The following is a 20,019-nucleotide window of genomic DNA, read 5'->3' as shown; positions in this document are numbered from 1 at the left end:
GAATGGAAAGTGAAAGTGGGTTTTGAGAAAATATGTCGGTACAAGAAATCTTGCTGTCACAGACATTTGCCCCCATCATGCAGCAGCTGCCTTGTGCATAACGGACCAGTGCCTTCCCTTGCAAAAGATACAACTTTTCCCTTATATCTCTGCCAAGGAAGGAATTTGAAACTTACTTTTTAAAAAATGAATGCTGAGAATTCAGATAACCTGATACATCTATTCTTACAATTGTATATCAATATATTGATATTGTAGTACTCCCACTAACTTTTAAAAATAAAAAGCATCCTGGAAGTGGGAGGAAAAAATGGCTGCTCTGGGAACAGGGTCGGGGGAAATGGCTGCCATGTGAGTAGGAAAATCCAAATTTCCCACCTAAGCAGCAGGCACCTTTTCTGAGATCTTTCCCAAAACTTTTCAGCAAAGCATGTTTGAGAAAGATCAGAGAAAAACGGGGGGAACAAACTGAAGGTGCATGAACCACAGTGCTGTGCCTCCCAAAAACATTGAACTCAGAGCAGAAGAAAGGGTTAAAATTCCCAAATTTAAAGAGAAGGCCTTCAGTTGCAGCTTTGAAAGAAGGGGTGCATCAACTCCCATGTTATTGGTCTCACATATATCTGGTTTTGGCCTCCAGTTCATTACGCTCCGGCATACTTGGCAAGATTTTTTTTAACTGGTTCTGGAGGGTTTTCCGGGCTGTGTGGCCGTGGTTGGTTAATAATAATATCAATACTATGTCACCAGGGTAAAGTTCCTGGGTCCCTGTTGATAGCTGAAGAATTTGCATTGGCCAGCTGATTTAGTTTCAGTTATAATAGTCAGCTCAGGTTAGCTGTGCTGAACTCACAGGAGATCTATTATCAGAAGACCTGAAGCATGAGCTCTTAAAGAGGATGTCAGCATCTCGCACTTCACACTAAATGTCCTGCAAGGGTCGTGGGAAGATTCGTGATGAGATTTTAGAACCTACTGGAGTAATGCAGCCCAGTCCTGTATCGATCCTGTCAATCAAATACTTGTGGGGAGTTTGATGCTAAGAATTTCAGTCCCAGGTCTGAGAAGGCCTAATTTGGATCAGGACTACAGTACACAGGGAGAGGGGGCTTAAGGCTTCCAGTCACATCATTTGCCTAACCTGGAACAGTCCCTGATTGCTGGTATATTTGACCCACTGAAAAAACTCAACCACTTTGGATCCCTATTGGAGACAAAGGCGGGGTATGGCTACACATATGCTTCCTCAATAGAACAGACACCAGCTCCCCGGGGCCATTTCAGGAAAAATGTGTTTGTGGAGGCCGTGGCCAGCCCCGTCAACCTTATATTTGTATACGAACATGTCCCCTCTTGCCTGACAGCTCTGGATGGGGCTGTTGAGCATCTCTCCCTTCACACTACGGTTTTGATCCAAACTGGACCCATGCATACTTGGTACTTCAGTACGAGTATAGAAGTCTCAGACTACATCTGTCAACCCCACACCTTGGAGAAACACAAGGGCTTTGCAGCAAGTGGGTTTGCCGCGGCTTTTCTGGACTCAGAAGAGAAACTATAACACAAATAGCATCAAAGCATCCCTCCGCTTGGGTGTTACAGACTGGGAAACTGAAGGCCTTTGTTCTGAATCATGAGACCTAATATGCAGAAAACACCACCAAGGAATTGTTACATCACCTTATTTTCTGGCTACTTGAGTTCACACCAAGAGACTGGCTAGAGGTGTTGTCATGGCAACTGCATTTCCCTCCTCAATGAAGCACGGAGAAGAGGATAAGAGAAGAGGTGTTGCTATAGCAACCTTTTCCCGGTCCAGACACCAGCAGTAATCAAAAGGAAAATCTGAAGGGGAAGAGAGTCAAACTCCCATTGGGACATCAGGAGAGCTACTTTCTTTCCAACTTTGGAACATCCACTTCCTGAAAAGCGGGGTGTGAAACCAAGTGTGTGGTCTGTTTTGATTGCAAAAGTAATTATTTCAAAGTGTAGGGGAAAGGTCTGCAACCCTTCATCATCATCTTGCTTGCTTTCACATGTGTTTTTTGTGACTCTCCATGTGCCCCTCTGATCAATTCTGTGCCCCTCTGAGGTCTGTGTCCTGGGCAGCTGCCTAGTTATTCCTGTATGCTGCTACTCTGGTACCAGATTTTCATCTGAAATGTGATTCCAGCTCAACAGAGATCTCATAGTGGCCATGATGACATAAGAACATAAGAACTAGCCTGCTGGATCAGACCAGAGTCCATCTAGTCCAGCTCTCTGCTACTCGCAGTGGCCCACCAGGTGCCTTTGGAAGCTCACGTGCAGGATGTGAAAGCAATGGCCTTCTGCTGCTGCTGCTCCTGAGCACCTGGTCTGCTAAGGCATTTGCAATCTGAGATCAAGGAGGATCAAGATTGGTAGGCATAGATTGACTTCTCCTCCATAAATCTGCCCAAGCCCTTTTTAAAGCTATCCAGGTTAGTGGCCATCACCACCTCCTGTGGCAGCATATTCCAAACACCAATCACACGTTGTGTGAAGAAGTGTTTCCTTTTATTAGTCCTAATTCTTCCCCCCAGACATCATAGTCTAATGTAACCAAAAGATTCAACTATATGATGATGTCAGTGAGGGTAAGCAAAGCTGTAGAGCCCATATCTTCTCCAGCCCTATTACTGAGTGTATCTACTTCTGAGTTTAAAAAGCAGTGCTCATATGCCTGCCAATGCCTGGATTTTTTTAAAAGGTGCCAGACACCTTCTGTGAACACCTTATGAGAACCCTTCCTCCCCACTTTCAAATGTTGGAGGGTTTGTTATTTGCAAAGTTCAGTGCTTTGGCTCAGCTCAACACTAGGGCACACCGATTCTCACTCTTGTCTACAAACTTCTTGGGGAGGGGAATATGATTTCCAAAAAAAATGTCCTGTTTCTTTTAATGGAGGGTTAATGTAACTTCAACTACAAGATGGAATTATTTACCTTCATGCCATCAAAAACCTCAGCTGCCTATTTCCATCCACACAATAAGCTTTCATTAAAGAGATGGGACATTCTGCTCCTAGTCTGTTTTCAACTTGACCTTTAAAAGTCAGAAAATATAACACGTAGAACTCTCTTACCATCAATGGTGAAGTCAGGTCCAGTGCTACCATTAGGCCAACTAGGCAACTGTCCAGGACATACCTCAGGGGGGCACAGAACTGATCCATAGCACTGTTATGGTATTCCAAGTGTGCCCCTCCGAGATAATATATATATAAGACAAATATATATATAAGACAAATAATATATATATAAGACAAATACCACAAATTTTAAGAAGAAGAATAGTTTGGATTTATATCCCCCCTTTCTCTCCTGCAGGAGACTCAAAGGGGCTTACAATCTCCTTGCCCTTCCCCCCTCACAACAAACACCCTGTGAGGTAGGTGGGGCTGAGAGAGCTCCGAGAAGCTGTGACTAGCCCAAGGCCACCCAGCTGGCATGTGTGGGAGTGCACAGGCTAATCTGAATTCCCCAGATAAGCCTCCACAGCTCAAGCAGCAGAGCGGAGAATCAAACCCGGTTCCTCCAGATTAGATACACGAGCTCTTAACCTCCTACTCCACTGCTGCTTTTTAAGATAAAAAGATAAATAAGATATATATGTACACGCGCACACACACATACATACATTATATATAAATTTGCAAAGTTCAGTGCTTTGGGTATATATAAATTATAAGATAAATACCACAACAGTACTATGGAATATAATTGAATATATCTAATTGAATACATATGGAATATAATCTTATAAAAGCTTTCTATGTACTGTGTCCCTATCACTTGCTAGAGTCCCATTGGCACCAGACACTGCAGTCTGCCTCCTATGGTTATAAGTTGGCAAACTAGGCTAATGATCAGGCAGCAATGGGAAAGGAAACCTGTAAGGCACCACTTAACAGGAGGGGGTGTGTCTCTCAATGGTCAATTGTCTCTTAGTGGACAATCAAGCAGCTCAAAAGCTCACACTAACATTGTTAACATTTCCCTGTAGGTAAAACAAATACCAGAAAACTGTATCATAAATAGGCTAGTTGGAGAAATTATTAAGATGAAAATGATGCTAGCAGTTTGTAGAAATTGTTCCTTAAATAACAGCAGTTGGCAATATGAAATCATTAACTCTCAAAAGAGACAAACCTTATGAATTCTGCTTTGAGACTACGTTGCCAGTCATTGCTGAGTCTCGAAACAGTCTAGGGCTCTGGGAGACTCAAAGTTATCCCAGAAGACAAGCATAACTGAAACTACTCTTCAGCTCTCCAAAAAGCTATCTGAAAGAAGCAAGCAAACAAAATAAGTAACTGCAGAGGAAAAGTGTCTCATTGTCAAGTAGAATATCATTCTCCCTCTCACTGGCCCCTTCCGCACATGCATAATAATACACTTTCAATCCACTTTCACAATTGTTTACAAGTGGATTTTGCTATTCCGCAGAGTTGCAAAGTGCATTGAAAGTGAACTGAGAGTTCATTATTCTGCATGTGTGGAAGGGGCCTCAGTCTAACAGCAAGCGTGAGAAGGTGCGAGGGGTGGGGGAGTAGAAGCCACTCTGTTGTGGCTGTCAGGGGGAAAAAAAGCAGGGAAATACGGGCCAATGTTGCAAAAAAAAACCTTTTCAGCAACTTGAGGAAGCAGACCAAGGGCAAAGAAAAACAAAGGGGAAAAGGTGGGAAACAGGTTCCAGAACTAAGAAAAGAAATCACTTCCTGCAGCAAACTGTACCCAGACAACAGGAAGACAGAGAACAATACTGGCAACAAATCTCAGAACACTTGATTGCTTTGGTCACAGTTCTTGTCATGCAAAACTTGGCATTCCATGGTACAAGTGAAAAGTTGTACAGTGCTAATAATGATTTTTTAAAAGTTTGTAGCTCTTTTTCATCCTACCATGAATGAAAATTTGCACAAAGTTAAAGATGAATAAACAATTGGTTCTGGTGAGTTTTCCAGGCTGTGTGGACGTGGTCTGGTGGATATTGTTCCTAACGTTTCGCCTGCATCTGTGGCTGGCATCTTCAGAGGTATATCACAGAGGGAAGTCTGTTACACACACTTGCACAGAGAGAAGTCTGTAACAGACTTCCCTCTGCGATACACCTCTGAAGATGCCAGCCACAGATGCAGGCGAAACATTAGGAACAAGATCCGCCAGACCACGGCCACACAGCCTGAAAAACCCACCATAACCAGTTGAATCCAGCCGTGAAAGCCTTCAAGAATAAACAATTGTTCACTGCTTTGAGTAAGATATCCAAAATGAGCTTATAAAGCTTCTAGCGAAGGCTGTGAAACAGAAAAGTTTAGTCCGGGCAAACTCAGCCAAATACTACTCAGTTATTCTGGACTGCACACCTGATGTTAATCATACTGAAGAAATGATGGTGATCGTATGTTATGTCGATACAATCAAACCATCAGATAATGAGATTTCTGAGCCTGAAGATATGATAAAAGAACATTTCTGGGGGTCCATTCGGCCAAAGAAGACTATCAGCCCCATCCAAAGGGGGGGCAAATCTGCTGGTAGGAGCAGCCTGAGACCTCACCAGCAGAATTGGGAATCCACCAGCAGAGAACCACTGCAGCCCTCTCCAACAATGGGACATAGTGCTGGATGCCTCACCAGCATCCCTCCACTCCCACTAGTGTAGCAGCGGCGATCCAGAGGCATGGCTGGGGGAGAAGTGTCAGGCCGCGCCATTCTCGGCCTGGCATCTCGCACGTCCGCATCAGGGCCATGGCTGGCCGAGCCATTATCATCGCTCGAGGCAAAGGAGATCTCCATCGCTTGCAGTGTAACTAGTCAATAGAGCTTAACCGTTCTCTCTTATCTGCCTTCCTCCAAAGGAGGGAACCGCCTGTCCCGAAACAATGCTTCTGTTCACACCACTCTTTATAATGCTAATATCATGGGAATGAAAGGGTGGGAGGACTATGGAGGAGCCATATTGTAACTTACAGGTATATACCAAGGGTCAGTGAGCCAAACTTCAATTTCGGCTATCTGAACCTTGGGCTGACACAGTTCCAATAAAGCTCTTGAAACGTTCCTGAGTATTTGCTTGCTGACTGGAGTACCAGACCCTTACAAGAAGCCAACATTAGTCAGCTTCCTCCTGGCCATTGCCTTCATTGAGCAATGGGGCTGGGGCTGAGACTTATGGGGTTTGGGCTGGCCATTGCCCCCATTGCGCTGGAGCTGGGGCTTCAGACTGATGTCACCAAAAAGGTGGCCTTAGTCCATTAAGTTAAATGGGGGCCTCCCAGTAGCAGGGAGGCCTTTTTGCCTTTTAAACTTCCCTGTACCACTAGGAAGCTTGGGGGGAGGGGGGTCCCCAGTCCATTGGATGAGGCTACAGGTGCCTTTATGACAGAACTCTACTTGGACAGCTTGAACAAATGGGATTACCACTTGAGAATCTGCGTGGTAAAGGTTATTATAGCGGGAGTAACATGAAAGGCAAACGAAATGGCATACAAAAGGCAGTTTGGGGCATAAAACCACATTCTTTTTGTGATCTGTAGTGATCTTTACACTTGGGAGTCAATGACGCCACAAAGTGTTATCTGGAAACAACAAGTTTCTTCAATTTGGTTTGGTTTATCAAATTTATAATCATTTCTCTGGTTTGACTCAGCATTGTGCCAGGTGTAACTGTCAAGCCCAACAAGATGGGAGGGTCAGATTAATGCACTGAGATCACTGAGACAGCATCTGAGTAATAGATATGATGCTTAATAGAGAACTTTGATGATACAAGGGTTTATCTAAAAATACCTCCTAAACTGCAGCTAAAGCTATGGCAGATGTAATTTATAAGTTCAAGTTTGTGGTATCCCTTGTTACATGGTACAACATCCTTTCTGAAATTAAACATCCAGAGCTAGTGAGCTGCTGGCTTAGGCTACACCTTGTGTAATACCTTCCAGGCTCAAAGAACTAATCAACTTTATGGAAACAAGATCAATATTAACCTCTTGGTAGATTACAGCAATTATTCAAAGGCAAGACGGTGTTCTTCAGCCAGCCACAGCTATGCAACCATCAGCAAATGTCCTAACCAGGTAGGGGCATTAAATTTCTGAAATTACTACAAACACAACATGAGAAATTCTATCCTTATAAATATTATATTTCCTCAACACACTGAAGTCTTTAGATATAATTATTTGGTTTTCCCCATAGAGTCTAAGATGCTACATGCATCCAGGTTGAACTCTTCATGGGATGATTTTTTTGTTAATTCATTTATTTATTTATTTATTTTATTGGACTTTTATACCGCCCATCCCCGAAGGGCTCTATTCATGAAGATAATATGGCTGTTATATTTATATTTATTAACAAGCAGTGTGATTCTAATACTGCTTTATTTTGGATTCTGTTTTTACTTTTGCACACTTTAGAAATTATGGTTGGCTGTAACTAATTAGCCAGCTGTGCAGTTCTTTCCGACTTATTCTGTACTATCCCGTCTTTCTTTGATTCACACATCTATGTAGATCATGCGGTCGTCCTCTTGGCAAAATGAGTGAACTGACAAAATTGAAATACATTATATCGCAGATACAGGATGCCTCCTTTAGTCATGCAAGTCAGTGAAAAGTCACACTGGTAGATTCTGCGGCCCATGGAGGGTTGGACGAAATCTTTGCAGTGGGGCGGGAAAATGTTGGGAATGGGTTATTGGAAACACCAACTGTCTTTTCTGGCACCAGAGATTGTGTAGAAGTGATATGGTGCCACTTTTCTCTCACCTTTTCTCTCTGCGGAGAGGTTCAAATCTGTTAACCTGTTGAGCAATGCCTTTTTAAGTCCAATGGCGATTGAACTTTGAAAAGTACCACAGGGCCTGTAAAATAGAGACTTACAAGCTCCTTTCCCCTCCTCTCCCCACAACAGACACCTTGTGAAGTAGGTGATGCTGAGAGAGTTCCAAAGAACTGTGACTAGCCCAAGGTCACCCAGCAGGAATGTAGGAGTGCAGAAACACATCTGATTCACCAGATAAGCCTCTGCCACTCAGGTGGAGGAGTGAGGAATCAAACCTGGTTATCCAGATTAGAATACACTCTTTTTCCCCTCCTGTTTTGAGTATTCTAAATATTGTCACCACAAGTTTTCAGCATGGGGTTTTAAATGTATTTAAACTGCGGCTTTATGTATTAGAATTTGTTAGAATCCACCCTGTGTCCATCAGGTAAAGGGCAGCATATAAAGCTAACAAAATAAAATAAAAAAATAAACACTCCATAGTCACTTAGATGTTCACCTGCAGATTCATAATAGAGAGTAATCTTAGATCCAGCCATCTGAACTTTCCCTCTGCTACCACTGAGAACAACCTGTGTCCTTCATATGATTTTGTTTCCTCTCTTGTGGTCTCTCCTACTTTATTTCTTTTGGAAGATTGCTTTAGATGTTGATACAGGCCAATAATCAAAGGGAAAAGCTCTGTGGAACAGCATCTGCTTTGCATGCAGAAGAACTCAATCCCTTGTATCTCCATTTAAATAACTCAGGGAGTTTTCCCATGCCTGTTTTTTTTAATTTTACATGGCTTGTCTGCATTGTGCAGTGTAGGTGGGACACAGAGCCCTTCAGAATTTTATTAGCTCATTGATAGTTTTATTTTCGCTTTCCTTCTTTGAAGACCGACTTGCTGCAACTCTCAACAATAAAAAGCCAATATTAATTGGTGCCCCCTTGAGTTGAAAAGGGTCGTGCATGCTAATAGTCTTCATAGAAGCAAGCAGAAAGATTGATTTTGAAGATCTGGATTCTTTGCTGTGGAGTAGAAATGTCACTTGTCTCTGCATTTCTGGGTCTGACTTCTCGTCTTCTTTTTGTTCACCACGTTTCCCGGGTCACTTTTCTCCTGCTTTTAGATGCAGAAGGGCAAAGGGTGTTTCTTTAACCCTTGGTAGCAAAATCCCTGTTCTGTACAGTTGCTCAGTTCTGTTTTAGATGAATGCATGCCTGGCATTTGTCACCCAGAGGTCCAACGTAGCGCTGAAAACATAATCTTCTACTGCCTGCTTCCCTAATGCATAAGGAGAACACCCTAGTAACTTTGGGGGTGTCTAAATGGGGTTGCTGAGCTAAAGCTGGGTGGGACTTTCTAGTTCAATAGGGAGTTCTGTGGAATAAGGTGGAAGGAACCACAACTCAGGGAGTTGATGAGGTAAAAAGACTTCAGCCCAAGATCCTGGATGGTCATTGCCAATCAGAGCACACAACATGTATCTTGACAGGCCAACTTACTCAGTGTAAGTCAGTGTCACGTGCTCAACAAGGCAGTTCTAAAAGTAGAGGCTGTGAGAGAAGTGGTAAAACTTCAGGCCAATGGACCTTGTAACCACTTGCACAATTATGCAGAAGGCAGGGAACTGAAAGATAAAAGTAGAGGTCACAGGAGACGTTGTGAAATTTTGACCAAGGGTATATTCATAACCACTTGCACAATTAAGCAGAAAAGTAGTACATGCCAAAATACTGGGATTGTGTTGAATGGCCCTGTTTGAACTCTGAAGGTGTCTGTATATCTTTCCTTCACAGTTATGAATCTCCTCTCACTAGTTGTCACCAGGGATTCTGTATGGCTAGGAGTATGGCTAGGAGTAAGCTCCACTGAAAAGTAGAATTTACTTCTGAGTAGACAGGCATACAACTGCACAGCAAGTATACAAAATCGGGGTGGGGGTATTCAATTGAAGCAATTTAATACTTCCCTACAAACTGAGAACCAGACTTACTATCAAAGTTCAGATTGTTCTCTCTCCCCCAAAGTGCTTTACATCAAATACATCAAATTCGAAGTATGTACCTAGGATGAGGATCTGAAAATTCACATAATTGGAGCGTGCATTAATGGGTGGGATTGTTCTGTAAATTTAGGGGCACACCAAGGGAGGAAATCCCAAATATTAGAATGAAATGGGATAATGGGAGCATTATCTGCACAAGTGCGGACAACATACAGGAAACAGTCCTTGGAACCATGGCGGGTGGACAGTATTGGCAGTCAACAATAGAATCTGGACAGGCAGGGAGAGAGCAAGTGGGGATAAGGGACAGGGAAGAAAGTAAGTGGATTGTTGGCAGGTTAGCTGCTGGTGGTGCCAGATACCAAAGAGGCTGGACAGGAAACAAGACAGTGGCAGTGGCTGGAATGAAGAGGCTGGATAGTCTGCTTTTTCAATCCATCCAAAATCCACAGCCCTACCAGGAAGAGAAGACACACGTGGGGATGTCTTGGAGGATGCAGAGGAGAAGGAGGTGCTGCATTTTTCTCCTTTCTTCAGCACCTTCCTTCTGCACAGGACAGGTGAGTAAACAGTGGTGGCTGAGAAATGAATTGAAGATGACAGGTTCAGTGCTTCCTTCTGACCCCAGCTACTGTCCCTACCTGAGAGAAACATGAGGCAGTTCCCCACCCTCCTCCCTGCCAATTCCTCCCCTCGGTTCCTAATGGTTGTGTTGGAAAGCGCCATCAAGTATAACTGACTTTTGGTGGTCCTGCAGAGTTTTCCAAGCAAAAGGGGTGGTTTGCCATTGCCTGCCTCCCCGTGAGCTGAAAGAGTTCTGAGAGAAGTGTGGCTGGCCAAGGTCACCCAGCGGGCTTCATGTGGAGAACTATGGAACTGAACCCGGTTCTCCAGGTGACAGTCTGCCACTCTTAACCGCTATTCCACATTGGCTCTCTCACATGCTTCATATCTCCACAAAAGAATAGAACAGTGGTTCTCAACCTTCCTAATGCTGCATCCCTTTAATACAGATGCTCATGTTGTGGTGACCCCCAACCCTAACATTTATCCATTTTACAGATGGAGAACACTGATGCAGAGAGTCTTAGGCGACCCCTGTGAAAGGGTCGTTCGACCCCCAAAGGGGTCACGACCCACAGGTTGAGAACCGCTGGAATAGAAGGATATAAAAAGTATCAGTGTGATTGGTGTTTGGAATATGCTGCCACAGGAGGTGGTGATGGCCACTAACCTGGATAGCTTTAAAAGGGGCTTGGACAGATTTATGGAGGAGAAGTCGATTTATGGCTACCAATCTTGATCCTCTTTGATCTGAGATTGCAAATGCCTTAACAGTCCAGGTGCTCGGGAGCAACAGCCACAGAAGGCCATTGCTTTCACATCCTGCATGTGAGCTCCCAAAGGCACCTGGTGGGCCACTGCGAGTAGCAGAGAGCTGGACTAGATGGACTCTGGTCTGATCCAGCTGGCTTGTTCTTATGTTCTTATCAGTCAACAATAGAACAGATGCTGGCTAACCCTGTTGAAATGATAGAAAATGGCTCAGTGGAAGGTGATATATCCAAATATTTCCACCCTTAAGTTGTCTTCAAAAGCTAAAAATGAATGCTTCACGTGTGTAATCATCACAGACCTCAACCTGATGTGCAAAAATCATTCATTATTTTTTAATAATGTCACAGGAAGGGAAGAATGGCCATTTATTTGTATTACAGGTTTGATGTATATCGGTTTGTACTGCTAGGAATTACTCTCTTCTTCATTGTGAAGCACGAACATGAACCAGTCCAAATTAAGCATGTTTCAGAAGGACATTCGGCCTGTGGGTTACTCTCTCACTGATATCAATGGTCCTTTTTATGGATGGATTACACTCTCCTTGCTAGCATAAACCAACTGGAGCTTTCAGAGGTTAATTTGAGCCAAACTTCATTACGGCTCGGCATTGCCAGGACTGAAAACCTGGAACAAGTTGAACAGCAATATGAGCCTTTGAACATTTAGAGAACCATTTTTTCTCAAATTTCATCATGAACCTTCCAACAAAAATGAGAGGTTTTGCAAACGGCATGTAGCATTTTCCACCTGAAAGCTAGCAGCTAAGAGGCTGCGTTTGGGAGTCCACAGTTTGAATCCTGCTTCGGCAGGAGTCAGCTAAGAAGTCTAAGAGAATCCACCGCTTACTTATTCCACTGACACATCCATCTGCAGTATGGGGATAATAATAGTGATTTGCTTTCGTGAATCAAATGCTTTGGGGGATTTAAAGCAATAATCATGGCATTTTACTATATAGTAGTGGTCACGTTTGAATAGGTAAATGAGAAACAACAGTGTACTTAAGACAGGATTAAGAGGAAATGCTTGCAACCATTTGACACAGTCTATTTTGATGAAATATTCAGGAACAACTGCCACTTTTAACTCTTTGGTCGCCATCATCTTGGGTTCAATCCATCAATAAAGACTGTGCGGTGAAGTAGAAGGTGGTTGGATATTGTCCCCACTGTACAAACATGAGTCACTAATTTCTGTGATTCCTCCACACCCCTCATTCCATCTGAGGTGAAAGAAATGCCCATTCACCTTTGTACACATGTATACTAGCCTCATTTGTACAACCTACTTCACACAAGCCCTGTTCACAAGTTATAATGAATGCATGCACATCACGCATATATGTGTTTGTAAGAAAGAGTCAATATGCATTTACTTTATCAATTAAACCAGGGACCAGTAATAATAGTGTATAACCACTGTCTCACACCTAATGCCAATAAAGGTTATTGTGATTGTGATTGTGATAACCAGGGACCAGTACCTGGTTAAACATGCAATTTCAATCACACGTTCAATTGTACATGCATTGAATTTAATATGAGAATTACTCAACACATGTCTAAAGAAAATTCATATGCACACCGTATATGGATTATATGCTCATTCACTGTAACTTGTGAACAGGGCTACAAAGAATGGAGGAAATGTGATTGGATGTTTTGTCCTCATCCCATGTAAAAAGCATTGGGATTCCAATTGTGTGAACTGATGTCTAAGTTTGCCTCAGCAACAGTGGCTCCTCCCTCAACTGTGATGTGCTTTCCCATATATGGGCAAATGGGATGACTATCAAGTGCTGCTGACCTCTGAGCGCTTGAGGTCAGAGCAAAAGAAGCAGGTGTGGACAGACTCCATCAAAACCACACACGAAAAGGTAAATTTGAAAGTACTGAAAGAAAACAGGCATCTTGGAGATTTTTTTTCCTTTTTTTTAATTTGCATACTTTGGATCTAGCCCGCAAGCTTCTAGTCACCACGTTTTGGCCCATCCCTGGTTTCAAAAGTGAGCACTGCTCAAGGGCAAACATGCCAATTTTAGTAATTTAATTTTTCAGCTGCAAAAATGTTGAAAGCTGGAACTTCTCTTTTGAGACCTCAAACATTGGAAATGTTAGGAACTCTGCATTCTGAACACAAATTGATTAAATGCTCCTTTAGCAAACCGGAAAAATGTGCTTTATGAGTAGAGGTGGGAAGAGAAGATACAAAGTGGTTGTAGACCGAGAAGACAAGTAGACTTTCACTTACCTGGAACACTTTTGACAAATTGTCAAAGAGAACTTGACCGGCACTGACTTTGTGCTTGACTCCTCTGACTGTACCATTTTTGCTGAGGATGTTGACCCTTTTCGCGCCAAACCCCCTCTCTTTGGCGGCTCTCACAAAAATGAGCAGATCGTCTGGCTGTTTCTCATTCTCGTCGTATTCAGATCCCAGGTTCCCATTGTGCTGCCCATCGGATTCGCTGAGTCTGCTTTGGTCTGTCTCGGAGCTGCTCGTGCATTCCGAATCGAGAGAGTCGGACGTTTCTCCATCCGCATACACCTCCTTGAGCACTCTCCCACTGTGCGAAGATGCAATCCGAAATCGGACTTTTCTCGGCTGCCTCTCGCCCTGGCCCTTCGTGTCACTCTTAATCATTGTCCCATCCGTCAATGCGCCCTGCTTACATCCTCCTGGTGTGGGCTGTCATCGCTTTCGCCAGTTTCTGACACTTAAAACAATATCAAAGTTGTGTGCCAGTGACGGAGGCGCCGCTCATTTGAAGCCAACATCTAAAGGAAAGAGGATTCCGGAGAAGCTCCAGTGCCGATTGCCAATCAATAATGCATGTGTGTGTGTGCTATGGTTACCTTTAAACTAAAACCTGTAAAATGAGCTCATCGATTAAATATTAACCAGCCTTTGTGTGCTTTTTTTCAGGGGCAGAAAGAAAAAAAGAGAGTGAAAGTTTCTACGATTTTGAAAAAAAAAACCCTACATCCCAGAAATATTTATTCATTTGCACCTGTGGAAGGAGAAATAAAAGAAATAAAAGGACAGCCTGGACTTTACATCCTGAGCTCTTGCTTCCGGAGAACTAGATCTAAATCCCAAATGTGCCGCTTGGATCTATGGGAATGTTGATGTCCTCATTTGACATCTTCTGGAGCAACCTTAAGCCTGTCACATGTTATACCTTCCTACCTAAATCCAGTAGTGCTAACAGGACTGAAATTTGTAGCAAAAGGTCTCAGCAGGAGGGCACCCCAAAGCACGCTGTAGTGTTAGGTTTAAAATGTACAAAGATAATGCGGCAGCCCCCTAAAATCAATATTAAACTTCACTGACGATATTAATGAACATAGTGTAATTCCCCCATCCACATTAGACCCCATGGACTGGACCCAACCAATTCTCCTCCTTACTACAGATACTGTCCCACAAGGCTTTGGTCCATACAGATCCCATAATCCCCAGCTTGGCCTTTGCTGGGTAGTCAAATGATTATGCCAGCCCCACAACTGTGACTCAGTATGCCTTATCACCACCTGTAAGATACAGGTAATCTCACCACTGTCAAACTCAATCCTATATCACTCTCCAAGAGCTGCCACAGTATAATGGTATCTGCTGTATCAAAAGCAGCTGGTAGGTCTAATAACAATAGGGATGCGTTTGTTTTATCCATTTGTTAATGGAGATGGTCCATCGGTGCCACTAAAGTCATTTCTGACCCAAAGATAGACTTGAAGTAAAATTTGAATTGTTCACGTGTCATCCAAGTGGGAAAAAAAATATGATAAAATGGGCTACTGACTTTGGGTATAACTTTGAACTTTGGGAAAGCATGTAGTCAAAGGGGCTTAAATATGTACTGAGCAGGGTTGCTGTGTGGTTTCCGGGCTGTATGGCCGTGTTCTAGCAGCATTCTCTCCTGACATTTCACCTACATCTGTGGCTGGCATCTTCAGAGGATCTGATGATGTCCTCATTTCAGATCCTCTGAAGATGCCAGCCACAGATGCAGGCGAAACGTCAGGAGAGAATGCTGCTAGAACACGGCCGTACAGCCCGGAAACCGCACAGCACCCCAGTGATTGAGGCCGTGAAAGCCTTCGACAATACATATCTACTGAGCTCTAATTTGAAATAAAAATTTAATAAAACGAAGGACCTTTGGTGTATAACAACAGAGAAAACAGCAAAAATGTATAAAAAGATGTTGAATGAGTGTTGGAAATGTGAACATCAAGAAGGGACGTTCTATCACTTATGGTGGGCTTGTGGAAAAGCTAAGGAATTTCAGGGGTTAATACATACAATAATTCAAAATATTTTAGACAAATATACAAATGAAACCTGAGGTTTATCTGTCAGGATTTATGCATAGATCCTTGGAAGGAAGACATGGAACTTTGTTTTTTACATATGAGAGTGGCAGCAGCAAGAACACTATACACAGAAATGGAAAACTCCAGCCATATTCTAGGAAAACTCCTAGAATTGTAATGTAAAGCTGTCTAAAGACTAATAAAAAAATGTAACTGGCAAATACAAAGAGCACAAGGCATCCAGATAGCCCTAGAGTTGCTCTGCCTCAACCTGTTTGATTGTGTACTTAAGTGTCATCAAGTCACAGCTGATGGTGACTCCAGCAAGGAGCTTTAAAAGCAAGTGAGAAGCAAAGGTAGTTGGCCATTGCCTTCCACGATGGTCTCCCATCTAAGGGCACTTCCGCACGTGCAGAATAATGCACTTCCAATGCACTTTCAAAGTTGTTTGCAAGTGGATTTTGCTATTTCGCACAGTAAAACCCAGCTGCAAAGTGCATTGAAGGTGGATTGAAAGTGCACTATTCTGAATGTGCAGAAGGATCCTAAGTCCAGACGCTGCTTAGCTTCTGAGATCTGACAAGGTCAGCTATACCGAGCCCACCTTTTTTGTCCCTATTGCCCCTCTGACCTTGATCCCACCTTTCCCAAGATACTCCTTTAGCCCCACCTCCTCACTGCCTCCAGATGCAAAGGCTTGACCTGCAGCACCGAGGCATCCCTCGGGTCTGGGTTGACCTCCTGGCTCATGCCCTGGCTTTCCCAGGTCCACCTGGGTGATGCAGCTCACCTTCCTGGAGTCAACCATTTGCTCTGGTGCCCCTGCCTCCACCTCCTTCTGCCCTGCCCAGTCACCCTACATGAGTGCTTCCCTGTGGTTTTGGGGTGGTGGGGAGGCCACCCATCTGAGCTGCTACTGTTTGACTGCTCCACAGCTGCTACTGTTTGACTGCTCCACGCCTCTGCTGCTGTGGAGGGAAGGGGTGGAGAAGGCTTCTCACCTTGCCATTGACCTCTTCTCTGGGTTGCAGTTGTCAGTGGCAGGGCAGCTTTCTCACAGCTTAAGGATGCCACCAAGGAGTGGGGGGTTGGGTCCGGCAAGTCCCAAGCAGTGGACTGGCGCCCGGGGGGGAAGGAGCCCTGCCACCATCTCAGGACACTGTCAATTCTTGATTCTCAAGGTGGAGCAACTAATCAAAATTGCTGTAGGAGTGCTCTTTTTAAGAAGTATCAGAACAAGTCCCCCAGTTTTGAGAACCACTTTTTTGCTCCATTCCAACAACCAGAAATGCTAATGATTGATAGCATTTAATAAGCTTTACTATCTGCCTGTCAGACTTGTTTTCCTACTCCAAAAAGGATGATTTATTCCTTTATCACCTGCTACTCATACAGAAGAAATGAGCTAAAAATAATAAATGACAAGGGTGAACATGTATCATATTTCACCATCTGAAGCTTGTCACTAATTCTTGTTTGGAACAACATTTAAATGCCTTGCTGTCTCTGGTAGCAAACAAAATATTTATTTATTTCACATGCTTTTAACCTGCCTTTCTCCAACAGGGCACAAAGGGGGTTACAATATTACACAAAAGGCCCCTTCCGCACATGCAGAATAATGCATCTTCAATCCATTTTCAATGCACTTTGCAGCTGTGTGGAATAGCAAAATCCACTTTCAAACAATTGTGAACGTGGATTGAAAGTGCATTATTCCGCATGTGTGAAAGAGGCCAAAGTTATATAAAAAAACAACTGGGAAACTGAGAAAATTTCAAGGGCGAGAAGATTTGCTGCTTCCACTGACTCCCCCTCTTTGTGGCTGCCTCCCCACTTGCTCTGGCAGAGGCTGGAGTCGCAAGTACAAAAGGAGGTCACAGTCTCACAACCACCAGCTGCTTTCCCCCTTCTCTCCCTTTTCCCAGATCCACTTGCCTGACTCTTTTGCGGAACATCCATCTTCTTCCCCTCTATCATCAGCCACCATTACCTCTACCCACCACGGTATCCTAAGAGCTGTTTCCTTTACATTATCTGCACCTGCCCCAAAAAACCATGCTGATGTCACCAGTGGGTGAGGCAGATGCCAAAGCCTACCCTAGCTGTGAAATAATTGTGTTTCTTTTCTTGCAATGCACACCATGTAAAGGGGAGAATGTCAATTTTATTACTTCATGGTGGTTCCTAATTTGAGAAACCATCTCCTAAGCTCTCCGCAAGGAACAACTTGCCCACTCTAATCATAAGAACATAAGAAAGAGCCTGCTGGATCAGACTAGAGTCCATCTAGTCCAGCACTCTGCTACTCGCAGTGGCCCACCAGATGCCTTTGGGAGCTCACATGTAGGATATGAAAGCAGTGGCCTGCTGCTGCTCCTGAGCACCTGGTCTGCTAAGGCATTTGCAATCTCAGACCAAGGAGGATCAAGACTGGTAGCCATAGATCGACTTCTCCTCCATAAATCTGTCCAAGCCCTTTTTAAAGCTATCCAGGTTAGTGGCCATCACCACCTCCTGTGGCAACACATTCCAAAACACCAATCACACGTTGTGTGAAGAAGTGTTTCCTTTTATTAGTCCTAATTCTTCCCCCCAGCATTTTCAATGTATGCCCCCTTGGTTCTAGCATTGTGAGAAAGAGAGAAAAATTTCTCTGTCAACATTTTCTATCCCATGCATAATTTTATAGACTTCAATCATATCCCGCCCGCCCCCCCGACCTCTCCTCTCCAAACTAAAGAGTCCCAAACGCTGCAGCCTCTCCTCATAAGGAAGGTGCTCCAGTCCCTCAATCATTCTCCCCACCCCCCTTGTTAATAACAAATCAGTGGTCATGAAGGAGACATTTTTGGAATTGCCACATGTCACGTACAGTATACAGCAGGAAAAGATCTTACAAGCATTGTTTTGGAATAGGAGGCAGAAAAGTGTGGATTGTTGGTGTCTGACATTTGTGGCCAATGGTAGGATAATGGTGCCAAAGGAGTACAAACCATTGTTCGGGGAGGTGGGGGGAGCTCAGATTTTTCTTTTTTACCTTGCTCTTCTAACAACTACAATTTTGTGCTGGTGCATGTGTGCTGCACACAATTCTGGACAGGAATTTTTTGGAAGAGTATAACACTTTTTTTTTTTACTAGATCAAAAAATAAATGTGAGGAAGTGGTCGTACAAGGTTTGTCACAACTGACCATGAAAGCTTAGACAGCTAATCGAGATGCTGTAAAATCATTTTTGCGGCAGTTACCACAACTAATTTGATGCATTAGAGGAGGTTTCTCATGGTACACATCTTGATTCCATTTGATAAATACAGGCAGAAAATACATGTAGTCATCTTTCTACCAAAATAGGGCCCTTAAGTAGATAGTGTTCTAACCTCTTTGTAAGATGCAACCTGTAACAAATCTTGATATACTGGACTTAATGAGAGAGAGGGTTCCCCATTTCCAAAGGGCTTTGTAGGTAATAATCAGTACATTGAATTGATCTAAGAAACAAACAGATGGTCAGTGGAGCACGTTCAACATATTATATATATTGATTGGTCCATAAGCTAATCAAGCTTCTATATTTTGCACCAGTTTAAGTTTCCAAACTGTCTTCAAGGGAAGTCTTGTGTAAAGTGCACTGCAGTAGTTCATCCATGAGAACACTGTCTAGTATCAAAGTTTTGTTCTGAGAAGGGAGTCAGTAGGTTTTTCTTGCATGCTTGAGAAATCACGGTTGTTTAGACACTTTATGTCATGATTTCACAATAAGATGATGAAGAAGAAAAGTTTGAATTTATACCCCGCATTTCTCTTCCATAAGGAGATTAAAAAGGTCTTCTAAACCTTTTTCCCTTCTTCTCCCCACAACAGACATCTTGTGAGATAGGTGGGGCTGAAAGGGTTCTGAGAGAACTGTGACTAGCCCTAGGTCACCCAGCAGGAATGTAGGATGAGGAAACAAATCTGGTTCACCAGATAAGATTCCACCACTCATGTGGAGGAGATGGGAATCAAACCCGGTTCTCCAGATTAGAGTTCACCCACTCTTAACCCCTACACCATGATTACACTATTCATAACTCTATGCAGATTTATTATAGTCTAAAGCTCATTGAAATGAATGGGCTTGGACTGGAGTAACTATCCCTAGGATTGAACTGCAAGTCAAGGACCAGCCATGGAGGGGGGCGGGGTGAAGTTGAAGAAGCAGTTTTCCGGTATCCAACCTCACTGAGATTCTCCGAACATTTTGTATGTGGCTGGCTTCAGATATAATGGCCAAAATGTGGTTTACTTTAAACTGTGGTTAGTTTGTGAAACCAGGATTCAGTTTGCAGGTTATTTTTCCAATCCTCGGTTGCCTTGACCTATGCTGGTTTCAGAACATCTTTCTTTCCCCATGTCTCCCAGAGACCCAGCTGATATTTCAAACAAGCCAAGATGTACACATTCATATCTCACACAAATCCATAACTCTGGTTAATGAAACAACTTCAGCTGTGATTTCAGATCTTGCCTTGATGATAAGTGTCCCATATCTGAAACTTAGTTTAAACCACAT

General features: G+C 43.4%; 1 protein-coding gene across 1 annotated transcript in view; it reads right to left on the bottom strand.

Moving 5' to 3' along the window:
* Positions 1–13,913, bottom strand: part of GRXCR1 (glutaredoxin and cysteine rich domain containing 1) — a 52,250-nt gene extending 38,337 nt beyond the window's left edge. The window contains exon 1 of the mRNA XM_048509932.1: positions 13,397–13,913. Within this exon, the coding sequence (XP_048365889.1) occupies positions 13,397–13,789 (393 nt within the window). The 5' untranslated portion in view covers positions 13,790–13,913. The remainder of the gene's footprint in view (positions 1–13,396) is intronic.
* Between the last annotated feature and the right edge of the window lie 6,106 nt (positions 13,914–20,019).

The sequence above is a fragment of the Sphaerodactylus townsendi genome, linkage group LG10, assembly GCF_021028975.2.
Source record: "Sphaerodactylus townsendi isolate TG3544 linkage group LG10, MPM_Stown_v2.3, whole genome shotgun sequence".
Taxonomy (NCBI): Eukaryota; Metazoa; Chordata; class Lepidosauria; order Squamata; family Sphaerodactylidae; genus Sphaerodactylus; species Sphaerodactylus townsendi.
The sequence above is the reverse complement of the archived record's forward strand: the minus strand, read 5'-3'. Positions and strand labels throughout refer to the sequence as shown.